This window comes from Melopsittacus undulatus, chromosome 3 (assembly GCF_012275295.1).
Source record: "Melopsittacus undulatus isolate bMelUnd1 chromosome 3, bMelUnd1.mat.Z, whole genome shotgun sequence".
Classification (NCBI taxonomy): domain Eukaryota; kingdom Metazoa; phylum Chordata; class Aves; order Psittaciformes; family Psittaculidae; genus Melopsittacus; species Melopsittacus undulatus.
Genome location: NC_047529.1, coordinates 91,814,296 through 91,840,624, shown reverse-complemented (window position 1 = coordinate 91,840,624; position 26,329 = coordinate 91,814,296). Strand labels below are relative to the sequence as shown.

At 35.2% G+C, this 26,329-nt stretch overlaps 1 protein-coding gene across 1 annotated transcript in view; it reads right to left on the bottom strand.

Moving 5' to 3' along the window:
• The window catches only part of RYR2 (ryanodine receptor 2), a 363,651-nt gene that overhangs the window by 70,184 nt on the left and 267,138 nt on the right, over nucleotides 1–26,329 (bottom strand). Inside the window, exons 60-73 of the mRNA XM_034060766.1 lie at nucleotides 25,856–25,971; nucleotides 24,593–24,657; nucleotides 22,680–22,801; nucleotides 19,424–19,473; nucleotides 14,203–14,263; nucleotides 12,290–12,528; nucleotides 10,135–10,216; nucleotides 8,533–8,663; nucleotides 6,780–7,100; nucleotides 5,172–5,412; nucleotides 4,772–4,859; nucleotides 3,206–3,298; nucleotides 2,711–2,881; nucleotides 1,699–1,758 (exon numbers count right to left, since the gene is read on the bottom strand). Coding sequence (XP_033916657.1) covers nucleotides 1,699–1,758; nucleotides 2,711–2,881; nucleotides 3,206–3,298; nucleotides 4,772–4,859; nucleotides 5,172–5,412; nucleotides 6,780–7,100; nucleotides 8,533–8,663; nucleotides 10,135–10,216; nucleotides 12,290–12,528; nucleotides 14,203–14,263; nucleotides 19,424–19,473; nucleotides 22,680–22,801; nucleotides 24,593–24,657; nucleotides 25,856–25,971 — 1,840 coding nt within the window. The remainder of the gene's footprint in view (nucleotides 1–1,698; nucleotides 1,759–2,710; nucleotides 2,882–3,205; nucleotides 3,299–4,771; nucleotides 4,860–5,171; nucleotides 5,413–6,779; nucleotides 7,101–8,532; nucleotides 8,664–10,134; nucleotides 10,217–12,289; nucleotides 12,529–14,202; nucleotides 14,264–19,423; nucleotides 19,474–22,679; nucleotides 22,802–24,592; nucleotides 24,658–25,855; nucleotides 25,972–26,329) is intronic.

The following is a 26,329-nucleotide window of genomic DNA, read 5'->3' as shown; positions in this document are numbered from 1 at the left end:
CTGAAGTATTAAAAACAGGAGGACAAGTGCTGAGAAGCAGCATGAAATGCCAGACAAGAATTAAAACTGCATGGCTCACAAGAAGAGGATATACAAATACTCAAAATGTCAGAAAGGAAATACCTATCTTCATCATTCAGAAGACATTACCAAACTCCACACACAAAATCACATCACACTTAGGGTTTGTATGTTCATGGCATGCACATTACTTAAGAACTGCTGCTCATTAAGACCTTCATAAATGTTCTTTTTTTCCTAGCACTTTGATGGTGTGGTTTCTTCTGCTTCTTAGTATATCACAGAATCATAAATCACAGACTTATAGAATAGTTTGGGTTGGAAGGGACTTTCAAAGGCCATCTATTCCAACCATCCTGCAATGAGCAGGGACATATTCAACTAGGTCTGGTTGCTCAGAACCACATCCAGCCTTGCCTTGAATGTCTCCTGGGAGGTTGCATCCACCACCTCTCTGAGCAACCTGTTCCAGTATTTTACCACCCTCATTGCAAATAATTTTTTTCCTCATACCCTGCCTGAAGTATAAAATATCATTTGCTATATAAGTGTTTCAAGCTTTTAATAGGATTTAACCAAATCTTTTGTTTTCAGTGTTAAACTTTTCTAGGTCAGTCCCTGTAACTTAAAACTACTGGACTTTCATTTGCAGTATTTTATGAAAAACACTGTTAGCACTGCAAAATTCTGTATCCTTGTGTGCTCTCAGAAACCACAAACTTCACAAAACATTCCTTGAATCTTCAGATTTATTCAGGAATAAACATTCCATTTCCAAGTCTTCATGAAAAAAAGAAGAAACAAAATAAAAAACATTTACTGCCATGCACTGAACTGCAGTGGAATCTAGACTTCTAGATGATTCTTGTATATGCTTTCAGAAGGAGAAAAAAAAGGCAACAAAAAAAAAAGAAAGCTAGATTTCCAACTCACATTATTTATTGTCTTGTAACAATTTAATGAGCACAGGAAATACTAGTTAGTTTTTTTCCTTGAGGTGAATAAAATCTGGAGAGTGGGGAGGAGGTAAAGGACAATCCTAAATAAAGCACCATCCATACGTCTGATTGCATCTTCCTTCAACAGAGAAAAACGTACATAATTTTATTACACGTCTATATTATGGCTTCTTCTTTGGCATTATTTGAAGCATTAATAAAACAGTTCAGCTACACCGGGCCATTTCAAGACTTCTTCCCTAGAGCTATTCATCTTACACTAACTGGAATTCCATAACAAAAATCTACACTTCCCAAAATACTTTTTTTTTCCTGGATGAAAAACAGGAACAAAACTTAGCAAAGCGGAGATTTTTCACTTTCCAGAGTATGCCAAGTGGCAGCTTTCTTTTACATTATGCTTCAAACTGATACAAAATAACTTTGAGTATTTTGCAGATTCTATCTTGAGTAATAGAAGGCAGAGTTTAAATAGTGGTAAACCTTGCCTCCATCTCCAATTTCATAGTAATCTGCATAAGCAGGAATTTGAAGGGACATATGTAATTGTATATAAACACATTAAAACCCTAACATTTACATGAACAAGTTACTTAATGAAATAAAAAAAAGGGACTTGGAAGTTATCATAAAGAACCAAGGTAGGTTGTCATTATATAGCACCAGCAAATGAATTAAAGGGAAGAAAAATCATGTTCAAAAACTCCATATGGATTACCTTGCCCTGGAGATGAAGATTACTACGGATGATATCTCGCACTTCATCTTCAGTATCTTTCTGTCAATAAATTACAAATCATATAAATTAGGAATAGAAGGTAATTAGAAGAAGAAACAGAAGATATTATTCATATAAGTCAACCTTGGGCTTAGTTCAGATGATGAATAAAACTGACTGTGGAAGACTGAGAAGAACCTCAGTGGCAATATGTTTTTTTGTATCAGGCCACAGGTAGCCATATCCAAGCTCACAGGAACAAGTTCTGGATGATATAATTCATATTTGTTCACAGTAACACACAAAATGCAAATCTGAATTGAAATGACTAGTATGTGCATATATACATACTTCAACCAGAGTCTGACCAAATGAAACCAGTATCACAGCCTTCTCTGATTTGCTTTTTGCTCCTTCTGGAGATCTTCTATCTATAAACATTCAGTTCAGCTGTCCAAAGGTCATATAACCCGCTAGGGTGTATAAAGCAGCACAGCTTAAGAAAGGAGTATATTCCAAACTACAATCACATTATTTCACTGTGATTTTACTCCTACAAGAATCATTTTTAAGACAGTCTATCCTTACAAAAATTATTGCATTTACATGGATGTGATCAAAAGGAAGTAGCTATGATATTGGACAAAGAAGTTAGGAAATATCCAGTTCTTATATGCATTTCCAAATTCAAGCTTTATAAGATAGAAAAAAATACAATTTAGCATTAAAAATTAAGAAAGAGAAATTACTTTTAATTTAAGTATAGTATCTCAATTCATATAGAAATTCATTTAGGAAATAAGTGTGTCCATACTGAAATGTTTTATGTGCTGAAAATGAGGTATGTGGATTACAGTCTACCATAGTCACCCAATGTGCCTTTATACAACAGAATTATAATCTTGATTATTTGTGTCCTAAGAATGAGGATGGGGGAAAATACTCAAATAATTGAATTATTATTAATTAACAGTAAAATATTTCTACTTTCTCTTGCAGAAAGAGCACCTACCATACTGAAGCGATTTTTGGCCAGTGCAATCAGCTCTTGGTCTCCAGGAGCACAGATGTTTAGGCCAATGGGAAGTAACCTCTTCAGTGCTGCTACAATGAGGGAGGTCTGCATAGAGTACCGGTCACCTTTTCGCTTCATTTTTTTCCTCTCCTGGTCAGAAACTGCTGCCTGGAGCATACGTATAAAAGAATCCAGTATGTAAAAAAAGAAGTGGCCTAGCAACTTTGTACTTGGGTCTGGTTTGACAATTTCCTTACTACCTATATAGATGCAACCCTATCCAATGGAATTGCCTCTATATAATTGCCAGTATTTTGCACCAATATCTTGAAAGTCCATTGTATTTCTCAAATAACTATGTTTTGATTCTCAACCCAGTGTTTTCAACAGATATGGTTAGCAAAAAATGAGCAATCAAACAGAAAGTCCTTCTCTGTACTTCTGTCTCCTTCCCCTCTGGCAAAGAGAAAAAAAGAAACATCTTTACACTACCTTAGACATCTTAGATTTGGTGTCACTGATAAGGAATGACATGTTGTTGATTTCATTTTGTACCACAAAGTTCTGCTCTTCCCTTTTGAAATTCTAGAAATACAGATCTCAGTTAGCACTTATATGAGGAATCTATCGAACGAAACCTTGAATAAAAACACAAATTAACTGGAAATTTCTAAAATCTACAAAGGACAGAAAAAGATGAACAATAATGGCCAATATTATGTACAAGACATAGCCAAGTGGTTGTGTATTTTGGGCTGGTTTTTTTTTTATCTCCCTTAGAAAAAAAAGTTTCTCTGGCTTTGAAACAGCTATGACAAAAATCTATTATAAAAATCTATTATAAAAATCCACCTATAATTCAATAGAAAAATATTTTCTGGGATTTCCATAGTAGTAAATAATCCATTTCCCACTCTCTTCAGATACACAGGGAACTTTAAATAAAAAACTGAACTTATGAATACACTAGTAATCTGATGATCTACCTAGAGTGTCTGTATACAGTGCTGTTTATAATAATCTTACATTCAAATTCAGGCACAAGTACACAAATACAAAGTTGAGAGAATTATAGTTACAGAAGGAGGGAAATTTAGTATAAACAGTCTATACAGAAAAGTATTTAACTCTTCTGTTGTGTTTATTTATTTATTTTTGATCCAGTACTCACATGAATCATGTTTTATTTTTATTTAAGCACTATCAGTGATGATGCCTGCTTAAGACTTAAGGCAGACCCCTTGGTTATTGCATGTGAACCAGAGGACATAAGGTAAATTGTGTATAAGTGGAATTAGGACGAAATACTTCACTGGTAAAATTTATGAAATACGTATTAGTATCATCTAGGAATTCTTAGAATTCCTTGTAAGATATATTTGCTACTTTCTTGCTCTTAGAACAGTTACTAACTTCCCTACATGAAATAGAGCTACAGATCTAGGTTTAATAATTGAATTATATACCTTTAACTTTTGTTAAAGAAAAACAGATCTACACTGCAATGCAATCTAAGTGATCATAAAAAGAGCTACACATTTCCTTCAGGAAACCCTTGTTGCATTAGTCATGTTGAGGACCCTTCTATGTAATTTTTGTTATAAGTTTTCACAGAGGCTCAATCAGAAAGACTGTACAATTCACGAAAATGGACTGGTTATAAAACGGCTTTGGGGGTGAAAATAACAATAGAAAAAGGGGGGTAAGGACACAGACCTCAATTAACTTAATACATATATATAAAAAAGAAACCAAAACAACAAAAGTCAAAAAATGACAACAAAACCAAACCCAAAACACACCAAAGCTCCACAACAAACAAATTGGAATTTATATGAAAAATATTTATGATCAGTGTTACTATGCTACAAAACATTCATCAACTTCCCTAGCTATTCAGGCATTTCAAGAGTGTCAGAAAACTGAAAGTCATTAATACCTTCCCATCTGCAGTTTTACTTCTGTCGTTAAATGTGTCTTCTGAACACAACCACTAAACAATTGATCTGCCTATTAAGAAACCTAATTAAAACAAGTAGTTACTAAGGAATTACTTACATGAGACTTTGACCAGTAAATGAAGACCTCAGCCACCATGCGGAACAATTCTTCCGCTTCAGGGTTGGGCTCTTTCAGCCATTTTGCCCTAAAATTTGGTAAAAGTGTGGAAATGCAGATGATCTTCATTGGCTTTATGCTTTCAAACCAGTTTTCAACATTTTACAAGTATACAAGCCAACAAAGGCAAGCATGCATGCTTTTAATCCTTGCTGGTATCAGTGACTTTTTGATGTCCTATTTCAAAACCCTTAAAATCCTTCCACATTAATCCTAGGTCTAGCACAACAGATTTGGATTGCCACCTTTTTTTCAGTGCTAGGCAGATGAAGGGATAAGAGACGGTATCAATAAACAGGGAGGTTTTACAAGATTCATTGACCCTTTCCTCTCCACATACCTGTTATAGTCCACAAATCTAATCAACAAAGGGTAGAAGGCATAGAGGTCCCGTGCCAAAGTGGTGAACTCATCTAGGATGAGCAGTTCAGCCTCCGACATGTCACCTCTGCCTTCTGCTCTTAGATGTTCTTCATCCGATACAACCACTGCTGCTTTTTTCTTTAGCTTATCCATCAGTGGCAGGAAGTGTGTCTTTAAGAGCTGTGGCTTCGCTTTGCTTATGATGGGCTGGGAAAACACTATTTGAGGTAATGAGCATTATAACATATACCTGGCCACAAAATACAAATAGAAACTTTACCTTTTCCCTTTTCCTTGGATCTTATTTCTAGGCTACAGAGTAAAATCCTGCCCCCATTGAAATCAGCAGAAGTATTGCCAAGAATTAAATGTGGACAGGATTTCACATAGTGAAAACTGACTATCAATTCACTTTGTCACTACGAGGGCAGAAATTATAGCTTCACAGACTAAGCTTGCAGGATCATAAATACCTCTTCACTGCATACTGTCAACATATTGGTATTTGGCTGCAAGATTTTAGTGAGCAATGCAGAAATTGTTTATGATACGTATCAGTGGACACCTATATAGCTACATAATGCACACACAAGTTTTCTCAGCCACTGGCTCCTCTTTTGAATCTTGCTTTTTAGCTTGAGCATGTAAGTGGAAAAGCATGTTCTAGTTATTTGCAAACCTACTGAAACAGCCTGATGCATTTTTTATGCACATTAGGACAGTAGAAGGATTGTGTATAGACAGAAATTAGACCGTTTCAACCATCCAGCAACCAGCCATTTGAGACTTGGCAACACAAGCTGTTTGCATATCTACTCACAAAAATTAATATGTAAATTAACAATTCATCTGGGCCCATTAGTGCAAACCAATTTGTAATGTATCGATTAGATGACAAAGAATTTTAGGCAGATATCTTTAAAGCAAATTACATTACTAATCCTCAAAAGACCAGGAACGCAGACTGCTACCAAACATGGAATTACGACAACAATAAGTATTGGAAAACCATAAGAAAGCCTAATTGAAAAACTAAATTCACAAAACTGAAATGACTTTTCCTTCCAGACTGTAACACTGAGAAAGAAACTGTTTCAGAATAAATTTTAAGGTGTCACAATGAAGTTAACATAAGGATTACTAAAATTACATACATTTCCACATTTCATTGTGATACATATCTTAGATACACAGCTTCAAATCAGTATTTTAAGGATCCAGCACTCATACAGAATAGTAAGAAGCTGTGTAATGCCTGCAAATGGAAACCTGCTGTATAATGAAAATGGCCTAAATTACTATAGTCCTTCAATATACTGCAAAAGTATACGTATATATTCTGGAGAAAACAAAATATTCTAAAGGTACTTCTTGTATTACTTAGTAAGAGATTAAAATGTGCTGCTTACACTGTTCATTCTTTATACTGAATATTTCTGGTTAACCAACATCTGTATTGTTTAAAAATGTAAAAACAGAGGTGCTGTTCTGCTCAATTTTAACATGGTAAATACAGAGTAAATCAGAGTGTGCATGAGTATATATATTCTGAATATACACACATTTGTTTGTTTTTACATCTTACCTGCTAATCTCTTCATCCAGGCTCCTTCATCAATACCAAGGTTGTTATAGATGATTTTCAATATGTTACCCAACAAAGTGTTCATGTGATCTGACGTTAAAGCTGTGCAACACATTTCAGCCTTGTCTGGATTGTTTTCTGGCCCATGCTCCCACCAGTGTGACATGTAACTACATAGCATAGGCAGTATTACTTCCATGATATGTGGCATTTGTGTGTAACGAATACCAGACTCTGCCAGCTCCACAATTTCTTCCATTAGCTTCACCAAGGAAGGAATATTTGGGCAAACCTCTTCTACACTAGTAGGCAAATTGAGAACTATTGAGGGGGAAAAAAATAAAAAAAATCAATAAACTAAATCATAGAGGGAAAATAATTATTTTCAAATGCTATTCCATAGAAATTATGGGGTTTATTTACATTTATGCCCTTCCAATACAAGGAAAAAAAAAAAAAAACAAAAACCCACCACAAAAAAAAAGCAAAACAAACAAAAAAATCAAACTCAACAATAAAACCCAGGTATTCACATACCATTGAATAATAAATCATTCTTATATAAGGTTCAATACTAAAACTTCCTTTAATAAAAATAATTCCTATATGGAAGCTTTAAAAATGTAATTACTAGAGAATGAATTCTGACAAATCAAAACCAAGCTTAAATTTCATAATGTCTTCCAACACAAGTTTTGCAGTTGAGGAAAGAAATTAATGCAATGAAACATCTCTCCACTACATGTCAGATGAGACATTAAATGCTAACAGAAGAAAAATATCATTGCCCGACATAAGAAGTAGAGCAGATTCTGAGAAACTGACTTCTGGAGGTGAATGTGTGATTATAACTACTTACTCCTCAAGTTTTTGAATTATCAGTGCCTTTCTGTGAAACGGCACTGCAGTTGCCTGTATTTTTGGGTCAGTTTCTTTGATTTACAAATAAATATCTGTAACCACAACTATTAGCTTTTCAGTATATAACATTCTGACGTACACATACAATGACACACACAGGTATCTATATATTTAACATTTAGCCTGCAATTTGTAAATCCGTGTGTTTGTACCTAAATAACCTCAGTCTCTTCTACTTAGACCCAAATACATTTGACACAGCCATCACAGTCTTCTTAAAGCAGAGTTTGTAGAGTTCTGGCATAACTTCTCTACTGTAGGAGCAAGTACTGTGCATGACCTTATTCAACAATTGTGTTTTAGCACAAGAACCATCAAGAGTTTCAGAGTGGAACACAGCGATATGAAAAATATACATAATGTTACTAGAAAATATCTGTACTGTCTTGTATTTCAAACAAAGATTTACATCCTCCTCTGCAGTGAATTCACTTTCTAATGGTATAGTATGTATTTAATATGGGAAAAGGTAATTTCCTTCAATTGCAAATATGCATGTTTTAGGACCCAATATTGCGTACAGAAACTGAGGCACTTACATAATTTTATCATCAAATATAAAACAGCTGAAATACTAAAAATGTGCAAAGTCCATTCAGTAAATTGATTCAAAAATGCTATTTTTTGAATGGTATCTCAAAATGAAAACATTGGTTATCTTTAGAAACCTAAAAAAAATCAGTTTTAACAGACTTAGCTGATTGATTTTGGAAAGAAATACAATCAAGAGATTACAAGAAAATTCTTGCACTATAACAATACATGCAAAAATATATGTATTAAGGCATAGTGAAATTGTGTTTTCATAGCCATCTTGAGTTTCTGGAAATACCTGCTCTGTCTCTTGCATTCTTGGTATTGTAAATGGAGTAGCTGTTATGCTTGTTCAAATGAGTTTCCAAAAAAGCCACTGGAAAGGCACCTGAGAAAGCGGCCAAGCATTCTCCTAGTGCTGATCGTTGCCTGTGAATTAACAAACATTGTTACGGATACACATCTTTGATGACTGAGTGCACCTCAGGATAGTTGCATACCTTTTTGTTGCATAAATCTTTGTTCTAAGATGAGCTTGTCTCAAAGACATAAGTCACTACATTATTAGGATCATTAACACAAGAACAGGTTATAGAAACAAATCCAGGAAACCTCTGCTAGTACATGAACGAAATGTTAAAACATAAAATGTCAAAGGTGGCCTGCTTAGCTGAGAGCAAATAAGGAACATGCAGGGAAAATCTGAAGTCATCATAACAATGTGTTTTGTTTTATTACTTCCTTCTCAGCTTTACTGTCTTTGTAATCTCTCCTGTTAAGAAAAACCTACTGAGCAGACCAAGAGACCAAATACAACTCTCATTTTATTTGTGTGAAGTAATTTCAGACCCTGGTCTAGCATGAAAGTCAAGTTCTTCAGAGAGTGAGGAACTGTTTCTAATGATTAATAACTCTGAAAGATCTTGCACAAAAACATTGTTGCAATCTCTTGAAATATGACATTTATTTGATAACCAAAATTCCCTGAGTGTTTCAAAATTGTAAAAAGCCTTCCTCTATGAAGAAGTAACTGATCCTGGCACTCCACTTGAGTCTTTCAGGGGACATTTAAAACTACTCTTAGATTTCCAATTCAGTTGATCAAAGCAAGTTTTAGATATGTAAGAAATCCTTAGCTGCTGAAGCTGAGCCATACATTTGACAGAAATCCAACAATTCTGTGAACTGCTAAGCAAAGGAAAAAGGGCTCCAAACTGATCAAGTGATTCAACAAGATTCATCTTCAGTTGGGGGGGGGGGGTTAGGAACTTATATCTTTTCTAGATCAATGGTCAATGGCTCAATGTCCAATTTGAGACAGGGTAGCAAGTGGTGTTCCTCAGGGGTTGGTGCTGGGACTGATCCCATTCAACATCGCTGTCAGTGACATAGACAGTGGGATTGAGTGCACCCTCAGCAAGTTTGCTGATGACACCAAGCTGTGTGGTTTGGTTGATGCACTGGAGGGAAGGGCTGCCATGCAGAAAAGACCTGGATGAGCCTGAGAGGTGAGCCAACGCCAACCTCATGGAGTTCAACAAAGCCAAGGTTCTACACTTGGGTAGAGGCAATACCAGGCACAGCTACAGGTTGGGCAGAGAAGAGATTCAGAGCAGCCCTGTGGAGAAGGACTTGGGGTGTTGGTTGATGAGAAACTGAACATAAGCCAGCAGTGTGTGCTCCCAGCCAGAGCAGAAAGCCAACAATGCAACAGTATCAGTGTATTATAATACATGCAGCTGCATTCCACTTAATATCTGAACACCCTTTGTCTCTAAGATATCTTTCCAACGACAATCTTTTACAATCACTTTATCCTGCATTCTTCTCTGGACTGCATATTTATGAAGCTAAACATAAACACAAATTTTAAAAATACAGGAACACTTTTCCTTCTTACCGCTCTACATAGATACTCTTGCTGGTTCCCAGAGCATATAAACTGGCCAGTATTCTGTAACAGGAGACCTGAACATCTTCCACTAAAGAGAAGAAGAAAAAGCACAAGTAGGAAGAGATTTTTCATTGCAATATATTTCTGCAGAACTAAAGTTTCTTTTGACAATAACTGAATTAATACTACTAAGCTACCAAAGGCAATCCACAAAAATCAGTCTCTAAATAAAAAGCCTTCTGACCACTGAGCACCACAGTCTTTACACAAAACTTCCATTTACTCCAGTACCAGTTATCAGCTGAGATAGTAAATGTATTTCACTAGTGAAATCACTTTATGAAATTAATGGCATACCAGCTCTTTACGGATAATATATAATTGAATAATCTGAGAATTTATTAATTTAATAGCTATTTAAAAAATGGCAGTGAATCTTTTCTAGTTTGTCTGTAGCAGTTAAAGTTTCATGGCAAATCAAGTAAAGTGCCTGAAGTAGAAAAAAATATTAAGGAACAAATCAGTTTACAAATGTAACACCACTGTATAAAATATATTACAAAAGATAAGCAATCCTGTTAAACAGATATTTAATTCTTTTAATCACCATTTAGATATTTTCAAATTTAGACAGAGCTACAAGTTAATAGCATGTACTTAATTTATGCTTCAGATTGAGAAAGGATTAGAAAAATAATCCTTTAGTTCTCATTAATATTTCACCAAAGCATGTTTTGAAAACATCAAATGTTTCAATCACAAAAATGGAAGAATAATCTTAACATCTATTTGAAAAATATGCTTCTGCATGTACTTCATGTACACTGACCCAGCCTTTGTACATGATCACATCATGGACTACTCTGTACATATATAATAGTATTAGGTTTAAGCACCAGTTCAAGATGCTTGTCATCAGAGTAGTACAAATAAGTCAATCTTATTCTTAATGAGATGTAAAAAGTAGTTTGTAAGAAAAATTAGCCTTTCCAACTATGCTCTAGACAAAATAAATAGGCACAATTTAAATATTCTTTCTCAGTTTATGAATCCCAAATTGGGTGTTTGACACCAGTGTGATGTGTGTAGAATAGCTGATTAGGAATACCAACTTAAGTGACAAATTATCAGAGGCTAAGTATTAACTTCCAAAACATGGAATAGCGGAGGAAAAATGATAGAAGGCATGAATATCTTGATGTATGAAAAAATGGTTTATGATGAGCAAGTGATGCTGTGAACCCCAGAGATTACTTTCTCTGGATACTGTCACAGCCTCCTGAATTTTATAAAATTAATTTAATGAGAAAAGTAGATGTTTACACCTCATCAAATTCGAATTCATTGGTACAACTTCAAACTTTCAAGAACAGTTCTCTTAATGCTATTTTAAATGACACTTTTCCAGATTCTAAAACGAGAAAAAATGTAATTAGATACCCTTTCTTCAAGGTCCTTCTCTCAGTTAAGTTCATAAATGACTTAGCTACACAGAACAGAATTGCTTTCTTTACTGCAGTCTGGACAACAGAATTCATGTACAGTTCCTAAATTATATGAAATTGAAGATCCATGTTGCAGACCATAAGATTTTGTATTGTAGAGACTGGGTTTGGGAAAATAAAGGACATTAAATCTGCCATAATCAAAACCTCTACAGAAATCTCATATACAATCTCATACACATTCCCTTCTCCACTGCCTGAATTCTTCAGGAGCTCCTTCCAGTCTTAGGATCTATGCTGTACCCACCCAAATTCTCCGCTAACCAAAACTGAATCAAGACGCATGGATGATGGAATAACATAATTCTCACAGTATAACCTCATTTATAGACAGAGCAAAGCCAAATTAACTTACCCAAAGTAAGTTTTCACAAAAAAAAAAAAAGGTCACACTAAATCTATGGTAAAGTTATATACAAAATTGAGACTTCTGACTGTCTAAATACAGCTACATCTGTTTTAATATTTACACAGTCTATTAAACCTACAGACTGTTCTAGGTTGATTACAGCAAACATTTGATTAAATCACTTAAAATTATGTCAGAATTATGTCAAAAGGATTTGTCCTTCTCTAATAAAGCTGAGAGTCTAGTAGTGCTTACTACATGACACTATAGATATTTTAGTGGCATGGCACTTCTAAATAATACATACAAATCAAATCTTCCCCAAACTGGTGCTGTCCAATATGCTCAAATAATGAAGATAGCACTGGCAGCAGAGCAACTGTGGTATAATTAATGATTTGTGTAACTCCCTTTGGCTGGGTTCTGCTGTGTGTAAATTGGCCTTGCTTAAGATTTTCCATTGTTTTCTCCAGATCCTCAGCAGCATTGTCCAAAAATGCTCTCAATGCCATCTTAACAGATTCCAGACCAGTTTTCATCACAGTCCTGTATATGGAATGCAGAAAGAATAAAAAAAGGATATGCTATTAGACAAGCATGGAATAAAGTCTAGTCTTGGTTTATATGAAATTGAAAATAAAGATCTGAAGAAAAAAATCATTTTCTGATATTGTAAAATCTTCTCATAGCAGAAAACCTACTGAAAAGCATTTCATAGGTTTCCTGCAATTGCATCTGATTCCCCACTGAAAAATAAAAGTCCTTTTAAATGTATAAATTAACTGATTCAGTTGCTTCCAGAGGGAAAAAAAAAAGTAACAAAAAAAGAATTAATAAGTCTGCAATTTATAACTCTAGGAAGAGAAGAACTATCTCAGGCTAGAGCTCAGAAAGTCTTCCCAAACATGACAGTCATATTTCTGCCTCCAGAATAAGGGCATCAGAAAGGAATGATTAAAACCAACCAAATCTGTTTAAAATAGATGAATAAAATAAGTGCATTGACTACATAACACCATAATCAGTTATGTAATGGTATAATCCAGAAAAATTATTACCTTATTTAACTACCTCAGTTACAGAGATCCTTCATTTAAGGAAAGTATCTCTGTAGGCATACGTAAAATAAATACAGGCAAAATTCTTTTATAAATTGAATAACAGTCCAGGTTTGCTTTTTTGTTTGACAGAATGAATATATACAGTAATAATGGCAATATTTTCAAACTTTCATGTAATCTCCATAAATCTCTAAGTTCCATTTTGGCATTATTTTTACACCTCTACCAAGAGCTGAATTGGTGACCTCAACCTGTATCTATATTCCATGCATACAGCATGTACAATTTATGACAAAACCGCAAAATATTGCAACCTAAAGGATTACAATGTAACAGCTGAACCATACTAATGACATGATCGTGACTCTTACCCCATGGCAAATGGAAAATAAAATCTGTTCACTTAACCCACTGCAAAGTTGCTGAGAAAAAGAGCTATCTATAAGTAATGCAGCCAATTTTTTGAGAGTAAATTCAAAGTGAATAAAAGTTTTCTTAAATTACCATGGAAGTCGTTTAAACTACCATGTTTCGTTTCACAACTGCAAAGATCTAAAAGTCAGCTATCAGAACAGGTAGTTGACTGTACAGTTAATCCAAAGCAAAACACTACCCTCCAATGTTTCAACACTGTCTCATCCATGAACCTCACAATGGCTCAAGCAGCTTAATTTAACTTAATGTAATAATGAATTAAATGTAAAAGGGTTTTGGGTTTTTTTTTTTGTTCCAATTAGACAGTGAACAACTTAATTTTCCAATGAAGACAATGTAAAAATTTTCTAATATTCTATTAGACAGATTTACAGCATTTCATATGCATTTAATGGCTGATTTTTTACAAGCAAAATAACAAAATATTTTATACCGTTACTGTGGTTTTGGGATGGTCACATGATTAAAGTGAGATGACCTAATAGCCAGCAGTTCATGGATACCGTTGATCTGAAGTTGAAAGTGTAACTTAGAGATAAATACTGTTCTACCAAACTGTTGTAATTAACTAGTAATTAACCTACTTTGTAATTGGAATTATTTTCAGTAATATAATTTCTTGAGTTTTGAAATTCTGTAGCCTTACATAGGTAGCCCAAATCTGACTGAACATTAGTTTGTTGAGTAATTTTCATCATACTTTAGAAAATAGATTCTGTATTACCTTGCATCCAAGGTCTGGCCCAGTATGTGAAGACAGTTGACTATTGATGTTGCATCATTTCCTAAGCAAGGGAGAAAAATAATCCACTAATTAAGCTGAGCATACTGTATAACATACCTACACTCTGCTAAATGTTTTCCCTGTTTTAATGAAACAGTAAATGACATAGCAGAAGTGCAACTGAACTTCTGCATAATTTTAACATTCAAGTTAAGAAACATGCAGTTTGTTGTCTTAGCCTTGTTTACACAAATGCAGTAACCAGAGGCAGTAAAGCATCTCTCATAAAATAGCTGAGGCAATCAAGATGAAAGCACTTAAATGTGGGATTAATTAGAGCTGCAGTGTATTGTCTGGTTTTCATTTAAGTTCTGTTAGTTTTGCTTTAATTGATTCAAGTTTATTGAACATATATCTTCCCCCTCTCAAGCAACATAAAAGCTGTTAACTTTGGCAAGCTATCGCAGGAAGAGAACATTTATACAAAATGCCATCAAAAAGGTTAGTTCCCTGCTGTTACCACTGGGCTGCAGCCATTTATAGCAGAATAGGTGTGGCCCACATGAGTAACAGTCTCTGACATAATATATATCTCCCGTAATGTTTTTTTCACACTTATGAATGTAAAAAGAGAACTGGCACACAGCATGCCTTATATGCATATGTACATCCCAAGACGTTGCCACGTACAAGCCCCCTCTAAGTTCACTTTCCAAATGAAAGGATTTAGGCTACACAAATTTGATCCACTGTTTATTTAATGCATGTATGTATACTTAATCTAAATCTCTGCAAAAATGAAAATATCTTTTCTTCCTTAAAAATATTTAAATTTTCTCACACACACAAAAAAAAAGCTGCAAACTGAATATTTAAGATGGACTTCTGAAAATACTGTAATCTGCACACAGTGCACTATACTTTCTCACTGGTAGTTATTCCACTTGAAAATACAGGCAAATGTACAACTAAAATTAGTAACTATTTTAGTGAAATAGAGATTTTAAAAGATAAATTGGAAGGAAGGAGTGAAAGGTTTATTACAGCACTGAGAATGTTGCTCTATGCTATCAAGTTAGGAGGTATTGTTGTGGTGTTCAACCTCAGTAGATTAAACAAACATGAACCACAGCTTCCATGGCTCCTCCTAGCCAGGCAGCCCCATCCTCTTCGCACTGATGGTAATGCAATGATATAGCAACTGGATGAGAAAGCTCAGGTGGCCTAAAAAAGTCCTAAAAAAAAAACCCACCCCAAAAGATTAAGTTTTTTACTAGCGCCTGCTTTTTTCCTTACAGTTGTACTGTTCTAGTGATATGAGCACCAGTGCTGATGAAGAGAGTGCAGGACTATCTAATATCAGGGATAGAGGGAAATGCTCAAAGCAACCCAGACTTAGGCTGTGGATTACACTGTCATGAAACAGTATTTTAATACTTGTCAGTCAGATGTGTATATGCTGCATGCTACAGTGCAGTACTAGGTGCTTACTCCCTCTGAAAATTTTAACTGGCAATGTATTTATAATATGTAGACACATGTCAAGAGCAACATATATTTATCAGGAATCAGGTACTTTGTATGCTGAAACCAAATGGGTCACAAATTTATCTAATTATTCTGAAAACCAGACAAGCTTTAGACATATCCTGGTAGCACACACTGTAGTGTGGGTGGTTCCACAGACTGGGATGGACGGATTCAGCAACGACGATAAATGCAGCCCCATTCAATCTAAATGGATTGACATTCTAGAGTTTAGCCATGTAACACTAAAACCAAACTTGCAAAAATTATCATGAGGCTTCTTTTCTGGAATGTCTCCTTCCGGAAAGATTTGTTACACAATCTTAGAAAATACAATTTGCTATAAAAGACAGGTTTAGGTCTAGTGGAAATTCTGTGTCTTGCTCTTTTTTTAGTGTCATGAATGTAGCTGCTTTCACTGTATTTCTAAAACAAAAACCCACAAAAAGAGGCATTTTAAATATTTTACCTTAAAATGACACAGCTGAAAAAACAAAAAAATCCTTTTAAAATGAATGTTTCAAGAATCAGTTTGCTTCCAACCTGAGGTCAACAGCAAATTTCAGAAGGCCATCTTTTTTTAAAAACTGAGCTATGAAACCTAAAATAAATGGGTTTATAACTAAACTGGTTTTATTACTATTGTCAATATTTCACAGTGTATATATGTACTTTCATTAAATTAAAAATACTATATTTTTCTTAATTAAAAATGTTACCAGTTTTCAGAAGCCTACAAACTAGATACAGAACACTGACATAGAAATGAACACGCAGCATATAAAGTTCCTTTATATCATGAAAGGGGAGGTGATGAGTACAATTTAATAGAATAAGAACTAAAACAACAGCTGTTCCTTATGGGAACTCTTCACACAACTAAAAAAAAAATAGGGGCTGGACATATGCAAATACTAAACCATATGAGTTCAAGAGTTTTGAGGCTAAAAGTATTCCAGGGGCTAGTATAAATATTAGCTTAATGGTTGGATCACTGCTCAGCATGTATTATAAATGCAGTTGATCACACGAGCTGCACAACTGAGTTTCTTTAATAATCTGAGGTGCAGTCCTACATATTCTAGAAAGCTGTAATATTATATCAGGTGGGAAGAACTGCTGCTGTATTGTGTGAAAGTGCAATCCACATTGATTCCGAGATGCCTCACTGGAAAGACACTTATAAATTCAGGATGACATTAGGAAGAAAAAGCCTTCTAGTTCTTTTTAGGAACTCCCCTGATTAATTGCTCTAATTTCCACAAATTAGGTGAGCAAACCAAGGCCTTTCTTATTTTACCGGCTAGTTTTTGTTTCATGACTGTGCATTATTGATATAAAGATTAAAAAAAAAAAAAACCAAAAAACAATCTCGCATAATTATATAGAATCCCAGACTGGTTTGGATTGGAAGGGACCTTAAAGATCATCTAGTTCCAACCCCCTGCCAACTAGGCCCAGTTGTTCAAAGACCTGTCCAACCTTGCCTTGAACACTGCCAGGGATGGGACATCCACAGCTTCTCTGGGCAACCCACTCCAGAAAAAAATGCCTTACTGGAGATTTAAACAATATAAAATGTGACTCAAACTAGTCATATAAATTTGGGTTTTAAATTGAGAAAATAGAAATTCAAATGCTCAATTCACTAAAATTATTCACTAAAACCTTTCAAATTCAGCCCATTAATAGTAATTAAAGTAAATCAGTAGTCTTACTGATGCACACCTACACATTTCAAACAGTAAATTATTTCACAGTGTAAACAAACAATAATTCCATGCTAAATTACAGTTCCATAATCTCAGTGACCCTCTTAGATATCAAATACTATTAACTCCATAAATTCATTCTGCAAGACTTGCATAATTTCCCATTTTTTCAAGACTTCCATGTACAGCTTAAGCGACACGAATTTACTAATCACTTTCAAACATGCAGCTATGTCTTCAGAAATACCATTCAAATTCACATTAATACAAAACACCTACATAGCAAAACTATACAGCACTTTGCTCTCGGTTACAGCGAATCCCCTACTCTGTCCATAAAGGTTATTACCAAGCAACTCTTGCTCATTCAAGATGCCTCCAAAATACAGAAATAACTTTCTAGACCCCAGCTGTGCTCAGAAGCTGTCCTGAAGAACTGTCCCTTCTTCTACACAGTCTTTGTCTCTGCTGGAGTAAGCGCAACTCTTTTGATCAGGTTTTCTAATATGATGTAATTCCCTGTCAAGGTAAGGCAAACTGTAAGATAACTTTGACTTCAGTTAGTAGTTCCACAGTAAACAACCATGCTCCAGGGTCTTATGTCATAACTCACGTAAAAACTACAGTAACTTCTGTGTTGGCATGAGGATTTTGTATTCTGTTGGTTACAGCACACTAAGAAAAGAGGTAAAAACTGTAGTCATAGTGAATACTCATCTGATCCCATCTGACATATCTCCTTCTACCACTTGGACCCAGCCAAACAACAAGAAATTAACAAACTGAGATGTGGATTGAAAAGATCTTTCCTTTAATACTGGAGACTTCAGCTGTTACTCATTTCAGGAAAAAGAAAAAGTCAGAAAAATAAATTCACACAATAATAAAAAAGATTTGCAAAATTTTAATAGTATACCTGAGCTAGTTCATTCTTTGAAGAAACAACCTAGGGTATAAACCAGAGCTTATGTGTATGTTTGTGACATACTCCACCCTTCAGAAAAAGCTGCAACAATGCCACACAGCTGCATAAATAACTCCATTCCTCCTATGATCTTTTGGCTTTACAGGCAAATCCACTCAGCTCATCCCAAAATATATTTAAAAGCGATATCCCAAGATATCTTTCTTCTTAGTTTAACGGTTTTCATAATGGTCTGTAAGCTTTTTAAACACCACATTGCTGCAGCGAGTTCCTTCCCTTCAAATTGAATGAAATATGCAGGAATTGAGTTAGATGCATGTTATCTCAATCAAATTCTAATCCACTAGATAATTACCCAATTAGGTATGTTCATGGATGCTGAAGTTTGCAATGCATCTCTCATAGAAGCTATATATGCATACGATGTACTTTTTCAACTATCCTATCATCATGGCCTAAGAAAAAATTGCAGAGTAAATGACTGTGCCACACACTGCATATAATATATATGCTTGATAGAGACTTCAAATTTACTTCCATTAAGTGATTTTCACATAGCATAAGACAAACACCAAGCTCCTGACAGATTCACATAATACCTGAAAGATAGTACACATGCGTATGTGGAGTCAAGCACATCTGGGAATATTTAAGAATTCTACAGAACATAACTAAGCATTTCAGCCCACTACAAATTGTCCTTAATGACTTTTCAATACAAATGTGCAGTTCTGATGCTCTGTTTTTCCCAAACAATTTAGAATAAAATAACAAATTAGCAATTATAATTAACTCAGCAAAATTCCTTGGTAGAATAATGAAATCCAGGTATTAGACACACAGACAACTAAATGAAAAATAGCCCCAAACTGATAACTACAAAGCTTTTTATTCCATCTAACAAATTCTGTGATGTATCAGCCTAAACAATTAGTGGTCTGTGAAGACCATGCATTTCAGCCATGCAGCATGCAACAAAGCAGCACGTAACACAATGCAAAAATGGCAAAGAAAACCAAGTGATCGCCATGCTAGTATTTGTCAAGGGTCTCCTTACCAAACAGTGAAATCCTATGCCTGACAAGAACTCCAAGTTTGCAGAACAGGCTGAAGACAAAAGAAAAATAAAAGAGAAAAGAAGGGAAAAGGAACAAAAAATAAGGAGGGGGGAAGGGAGAAAGAAAAAATAACAGCTGATATATGAGCAGGAAAAGCAACATGATGTCACGCAGAAAGAATCAATTATCTGAGCAGAATGTGGGACAGTACTAAAGAAAGAGTTTTTAAGTGCATATCCTTAACAGACATGGTTAAATAAGCACATATTATAATTAAAGAAACAAAAAAAATTTAAAAGCAAAGCTAATTAATATAAAAGCGTCCTATATGATAACCCACAAGGAAATAACCATCGGAGCTTGAAGAGGTAAAACATGGTCAGTGTGCTATTCAGGATACCACTGACAAATTGAAAACAAAAGGTAAACAAATCAGATTAATTGAAGTGTTTGATGCAAATGTTTAACTAGTCCAATTTGGATCTTGTCATCCCGAACACAGTGAGGATTTCTTTCCAAATACATTGCTTTTTAAACACACTCAACATGAGAAATAGCACCTTACATGGATAAAAAACCAACAAAAATGGATGTGACCAATGATTTCATTTTACATGTTTGAATTACTTCCTGTGCTAATGAGCACTGATGAGCATTCAGGAGAATGAAAAATGAAATTTTGTGTTAATTCATAGAAGTAGAAGCACACTGCCCTACCCAAATTGAACCGTTCTCCAAATTTAGGAGGGGTTAGCTCAGTCTTTATGATCCAGTTCATTCTAAGAATGGGCCCTAAGAGCAACATCAATTTTGGTGTTATTTTTATGCTGCAAAATCCCTCATCTGCTATAAATGACATGAACAATATCATGTCATTTTATTGAGCTATTTAATTACTAGGCACACAGGCTAGTTATCAACCTCTGATTTAAAAGCAAAAGACACCATAAGCATGTCTGCACAGATTACGGATGAGATCTGAACATGTTGTTCCATTGACAAGGTGCCAAACGGAAACATGTCCAAAATCAGAACAGCCAGGTGAATGTGGTGTTCAATACAGCTAATTAGCCAGTGCACAATGATCCACTATAGCAGCAGCAACTGCTCTGTTTTAGAAATGCGTGCCATTGGTGCATGTTCAGGGATCTCTGTTCACTTTTTATTCCATGAGGCAAACATAAACTGTATATTATATGAGGATCCTGGCTCACCAATCCAACAGGAAAAGCTGTACAGAAGCATGTTAGTGTCATATAAAACCTTTGTCCATTCTAACAAAGACAGTAAAAGAGATCACAGTCTCTCATGTTCTAACCACAGCTTTCAGCAGATGCCATGTTTTCACAAAGTCAGACTGAACCTATTATCTCCAGTGTAATTAGTTTAGGTCAAACTAATAAATAAAATGTCCAAATGACCAGTACTTAGACTGATGTCCAGAACTAATTTTATAGAACTGTAAGTAGTACAAGGACTTTTAAGATGGATGAATGAGAAATGCAAAAAGCCCAATCCTGAAGAGGCTGGCTACAAACAAGATGCTACCACATTTGTAGAGGTCTGACCCCAGCTTCCCCACAGAATAAATCTGGATTTAGCATGTTTTCTGAACACAGAATGGCTATCGCACTTAACACTGCCATTGCATCACCAATACCCAAAATTATACTCTTCTGTAGCTTAACAAATGCAAGTTTAATTGAAAAAAAAAAAAAAAAAAGCAGCCAGGAACTGCCTTTAGCTTGAAGAAAATCCTACGTTTGAGTTGGACTCAAACAAATCTAAAGGGAAAAATCAAATCCACAATTCAGCTTTGGCAAACTCCCTGCAATACTGCTGTCAGGTAGGGTGACCAGGGCAGGAAAACGAAACAAAAAAAAACCAATTTTTTTGTGAATCTATTAAAATGGCCCCAAACAGCCCTTCAGGAAGTGGATCATATAATTTAGTTTCTGTAATCTTTGCCTCTTGATAATTAAGAAATAAATTGCTCAATGGCCCTTGTTGTAGCTAGCATTCATCCAAGGTTTCCCTACATGTGTTTTCTTCTCTTTGGCTGACATTTCCGGACGGCAGGTAATTTAGTTAAGTATGGCAGCAGCTCTGATCTTTTTGTTAGGATACATGTTCAGGAATCTCATACAGCTAGACAGCATGTGTGCAGAAGTTCTGAATCTACACAGTAGGTATGCTGATACATTCATGTTTGACATGTTCCAGAAGTATGTGGTTTACTGGTATGACATAACAGTTGTGAAAATATTATTATACAGGACATTACAGACAGAAAACAGCAGCTCACAGAGTGAAAAATTATCTGGATTGATGTATTTTGATAGAGTTTTTTAGTTCTTTGAAGAATGCCATTCAGGATTAGCTGCCAGATCAAATTAGTCCATGAGATAATACACAGCCAAGACAGCCACTACTTATGCTCAGTATTGTTACTAAAAACTTCACTCAGTATTCACAAAATCTTGCAAACCTCACATGTCTGTATAACCAGCATTTGGCTGTCAGCCTCAAAAAACAGCAATTCAGTTTTGCATGGTTCAGTACCCAGTAACAGCCAAGAATGCAACCTTGAAACTTGTACATACAGGTATGCAGTAGGTCCTGCATGAATCTTGTAGTCCACCTTACTAAATGGGAAATACAAGTTTTAATTCCCCAGATGTGAAATTAGGTGAAAATATATCATAACAAGAAAGCCCAAAAAGGGATAACTTCAAAGAAAGGATCAAGTGGATATTTCTGTCATGTTACTATTATTACTGTTAGAAAACCAAAGAGCAGGAAAAAATGCAACTCTCTCTTTTTTTACATTTTATGTCAGACAGTAATAATGATACTTACTGAAACTCAGTTATAAATAAGTTTGGGCTTTAAATCTACTACAAAATATTTCAGGAATAATGATTTCAGTATATACCTATTTCCATCAGTAAAAACTGATACACAGTTTTATAGCCCGAGCCACAGGTTGTTGCACATAATACTAAATTCAAGTTCCCTACATGCTAAAATCATCACCACTGCCTTTAAAACAGAATATAATCATAACTGTACTCCTCTCTCCATTTTATGAAATAATTTACTTAAACAGAAAAGAAAGTGAAAAAGGTTTAATTTGCATGTTCATAAAAATATTTCTCTGCCTCCCACATCACTTCTCACTTTCCTACAATCAACTGCTGCTGTTTAAAGTCAAACACACATGTGCATACACATTAATATTATTTTAAGTTTTACCTTGTCACCATTTCTTTCTCTTTGTTAGAGGCATGGCCTCCACTGCTGAGAGGCCTACTTGCTGCAGATAAGAAATACAGGCGATGATTTTTAAAATACTGATCAATCAAAGGAAGCACAACCTGAAATTGTATCAGAAAGAAGTAGTTATCTCAGGGCTTTCTTTACTATGTCCTGTATTTTTCTCTGTAAGACAACTAAAAACAAGAGGTTTCATATATATTTTCTGTTTAAAATCCCTATGTATTTTTTCATTAGTGTCTATTTCTCACTGAATTTATTTAGTATTCAAGGCACTTAAAATGTCATCAGGAAAGCAGCAGGAAAAAAAATCTATATTATCTCTGGGACTTAATCTGTGCAATTTTTTAGGAGAAGTACAAAGCAGAAAGTATAATTTAATTTAATTTCACAATTTTGGATTTTTCCAATGCCACATGCACATACACAACTCTTCATGCCTCTTAATGTAGGTATAAGAAAAATTCACCTACATCTAATCAATGCACTAATGGCACTTAACTCTAGACACTATCAAATAAAACTCCCCTAACATCCTTACTTATCAAAGGCTTGTCCACAGAAGTGCTCCTGTTTACTTCATGTGGTCACCATTACTCAGTGCCCACTGCAGGTGTCAGCGAGGTGGACATCCAAAAAAAACAGCCAATAAGAAACTCTGAAATTGCTTCCTTTTTGGAGCATGGTCCAAAAGAAGGTGGAATGCTAGCTTTAGACTCAGTGACCCTGACAAATAGTATCACATGGAATTGCTTTAAGTTATCGAGATTACAATTTACTGCAAGGATATCAAGGTTGAAAAATGCAGCAGAAGCTGCAAGCTGAAGATTGATCAGCAGGAAAGCAACTCTGCAGAGAAAGACACTGGGTCTCAGTGGACAGTCAAATGACCATGACCAGTGCACCCTCCCTGCAAAGGCAGCCAGCAACATTCTGGGTCACATTAGACAGTGCTGTTAGCAGGTCCAGAGAGGTGATTCTTACTCTCAGCACATCTGAAGTGCTGTCTGCTTCTGGGCTCCCCAGTATGAGAGAAACACAGATATACTGGAGAGAGAGTCCAGTGAAGGACTACAAAGATAATTTTAAAGAACCACATGAGGAGAAATTGAGGGAGCAGAGACTCTAGCCTGGAGAATGTTCAGGAAGGACCTCATCAATGTGTATAAACATCTGAAGGGAAGGTGTAGAGGAGACAGAGCTAGGCTCTTATTCAGTTGTGTGACATGACAAGACCAGAGTCAATAGGCACAAACTAAAACCCAACAAGTTCCTTCTGACCATCAGGAAACACTTTTTAATGGTGAGGGTGACTGAGCACTGACACAGGCTGCACAGAGATACTGCAGTTTCTGCCCTTGCAGATATCCAAAAGCCATCTGGAGATGGTCCTGGGCAACCTGGTCTAGGTGACACTGCTTGAGTAGTGAAGTTTAACTAGATGAACTCCAGAGGGCCCTTCCAACCTCAGCCATTCTGTGATTCCATGATAAAGATGATGACACTGACAGATACATAACTATATTAATTCCAGTAACTATAGCTCACATTTATCTGCCTGAACACTGTAAAAGAAAAAATACTCAGGATTAGACTACGCTAGTAAACAGAAAAGATAGGGAGGTTATGAATAACATCATATGAGTAGTTGCAGATCACTGAGTAAGGAAATAATGAGAATAAAAATACAGTCTTGTGGGGTTTTTTGACATCTAGACTTCATACTACAGTATTTTTCAAGGTAGTCTTATTACTACTGTTTTTAATTAATAAAATAATGAATTTAACACAGAAAAGTGCAACTTAAGAACAATAATCATGTTCACTAATAAATACTTTCTCACTTCAACTACTTACTATGTTGACAAAGAATAAGCAAAGATATACTGTACTTTGGCAAAAAACTTGATTTCTTGTTCATATGGGAAGTGCTCTCCTTTGCCTCTGCTGCCACCATCTGCAGAGAGAAGAAAATTAAGGTCCCTGTCATATATCCTAATTAGTCTACTCTGCATTTTTTAAAATGTACACTATAAAAAATGATACCTCTTTCAATGCAGATTTAAGATATCACAACCAGTACACACTAGTTAAAGTGGCATTTTATGACTACCTCATGAAAAGTAACAGAAATAAAATGTGTAACGAATAATTGACCAAATCTCCATAAATACGTAGATGTTGTCTAGAGGTATGGATATTTTTGTGAGATGTAAATCTAGTTTTATATTTGTTTTTCTCTAGTTATTTGTGGCAATTTGGAAGCCTAAACTTAGATTCTAACGAAAAACCTTTCTCCAGTTGTTCCCAGGAGAAACAGAATTTCCAAATTTCTGCTATTTATTTGTGGACTTTGTCTACAGAAAAAAAAAATGTTTAGTACTAACGAAATGAAATTAATATTGCTTCACTTCCCCATAACTATAAAAATCAAATACTCCTTACAAACATCACCTGGCACAGCTCACACACTGTTTATTCTTTATTTATTATCTTCTCTTTACTAATCCACTGAGGGACATGAGTGATATTTGCTCTAACATTGTTTCAATATTTATTCATTATCATTCTTGCAGTTAGGCCAAATCTATATAATTAGGTAGACTGAAGCCACAATAATCAGGCTTTAGCTGTAGAAGTATCAAATGAATTACCAAAGCCAGACTCTTCCTACTGTAAATAACCATGTCATATTATAATTCATAAATGTAATAATTCCCACTTTAAAACTAGACAGGGTTTTGGACAAGCATTGATATATTCAATCTCCCTACTCTTCCTACCATTTGTACTGTCAAGTATTAGTATCTGTGCCTAGACATGAGGCATAGTTTATGTTATGTGGCAGTGCAACTCCCATGGTCACACAGAAGCTGCATCTGGCCAGGTTTTTTGGCCTTAGGCCCTCATAACTTAACACTTCTTATCCGATGAACAAACATAGGAAATGGCAATGAATATGGGAAACTGGAATGAATGCAAACTACATAATTTTCTGAAATCCATAATTTTCATCAACTATAGTAAACTAGAGGGAAAACTCCTAGTTAAGAATGTGCAATTAAAAAAAAAATAAAAAAAATCTAGGTTTTCATTTTATAATATCAAACATGTTAGTTAAAAATTCTTCAGAAAATGTACAAGCAGTACTATACCAAACTCCAGAATATACTGATGGGCTTCATCCACATATCTTATAAGTTGTTGAAGGAAACTGTAGGCAAAGCGTTTTTCAATGGAAGGCGTGTCTAATTCCAGGTCCTTAAGTCCTCTGCAAAAAAGAGAAACTCAATTTTCACACATGTAGGACTCAAAGTAGTCTTACCTCTCCACATAGTCTGATGTCACGTTCTCTAGCAACGACTAACTGCTTACTAGCATCAGAACTGTTCTGTGAAGTAAACTGTACACTTACTTAGATTTTAAGCAATTTTTTAAGATACAACTCAGATTTCCCAAGTAGAAGGTTACAGAAAAATTAGACTAGTCAATCAAACAGATTAATCCAGTGTCACTGAAATTTCTTTCCCTTACTTGTAAGGCATTACTGTCTTGTATTTCCATCCAAGGACTGATTCTTGGGTAAGGGATTCTGAAACTGCTAAAATATTTGATTTAAACAATCAAAC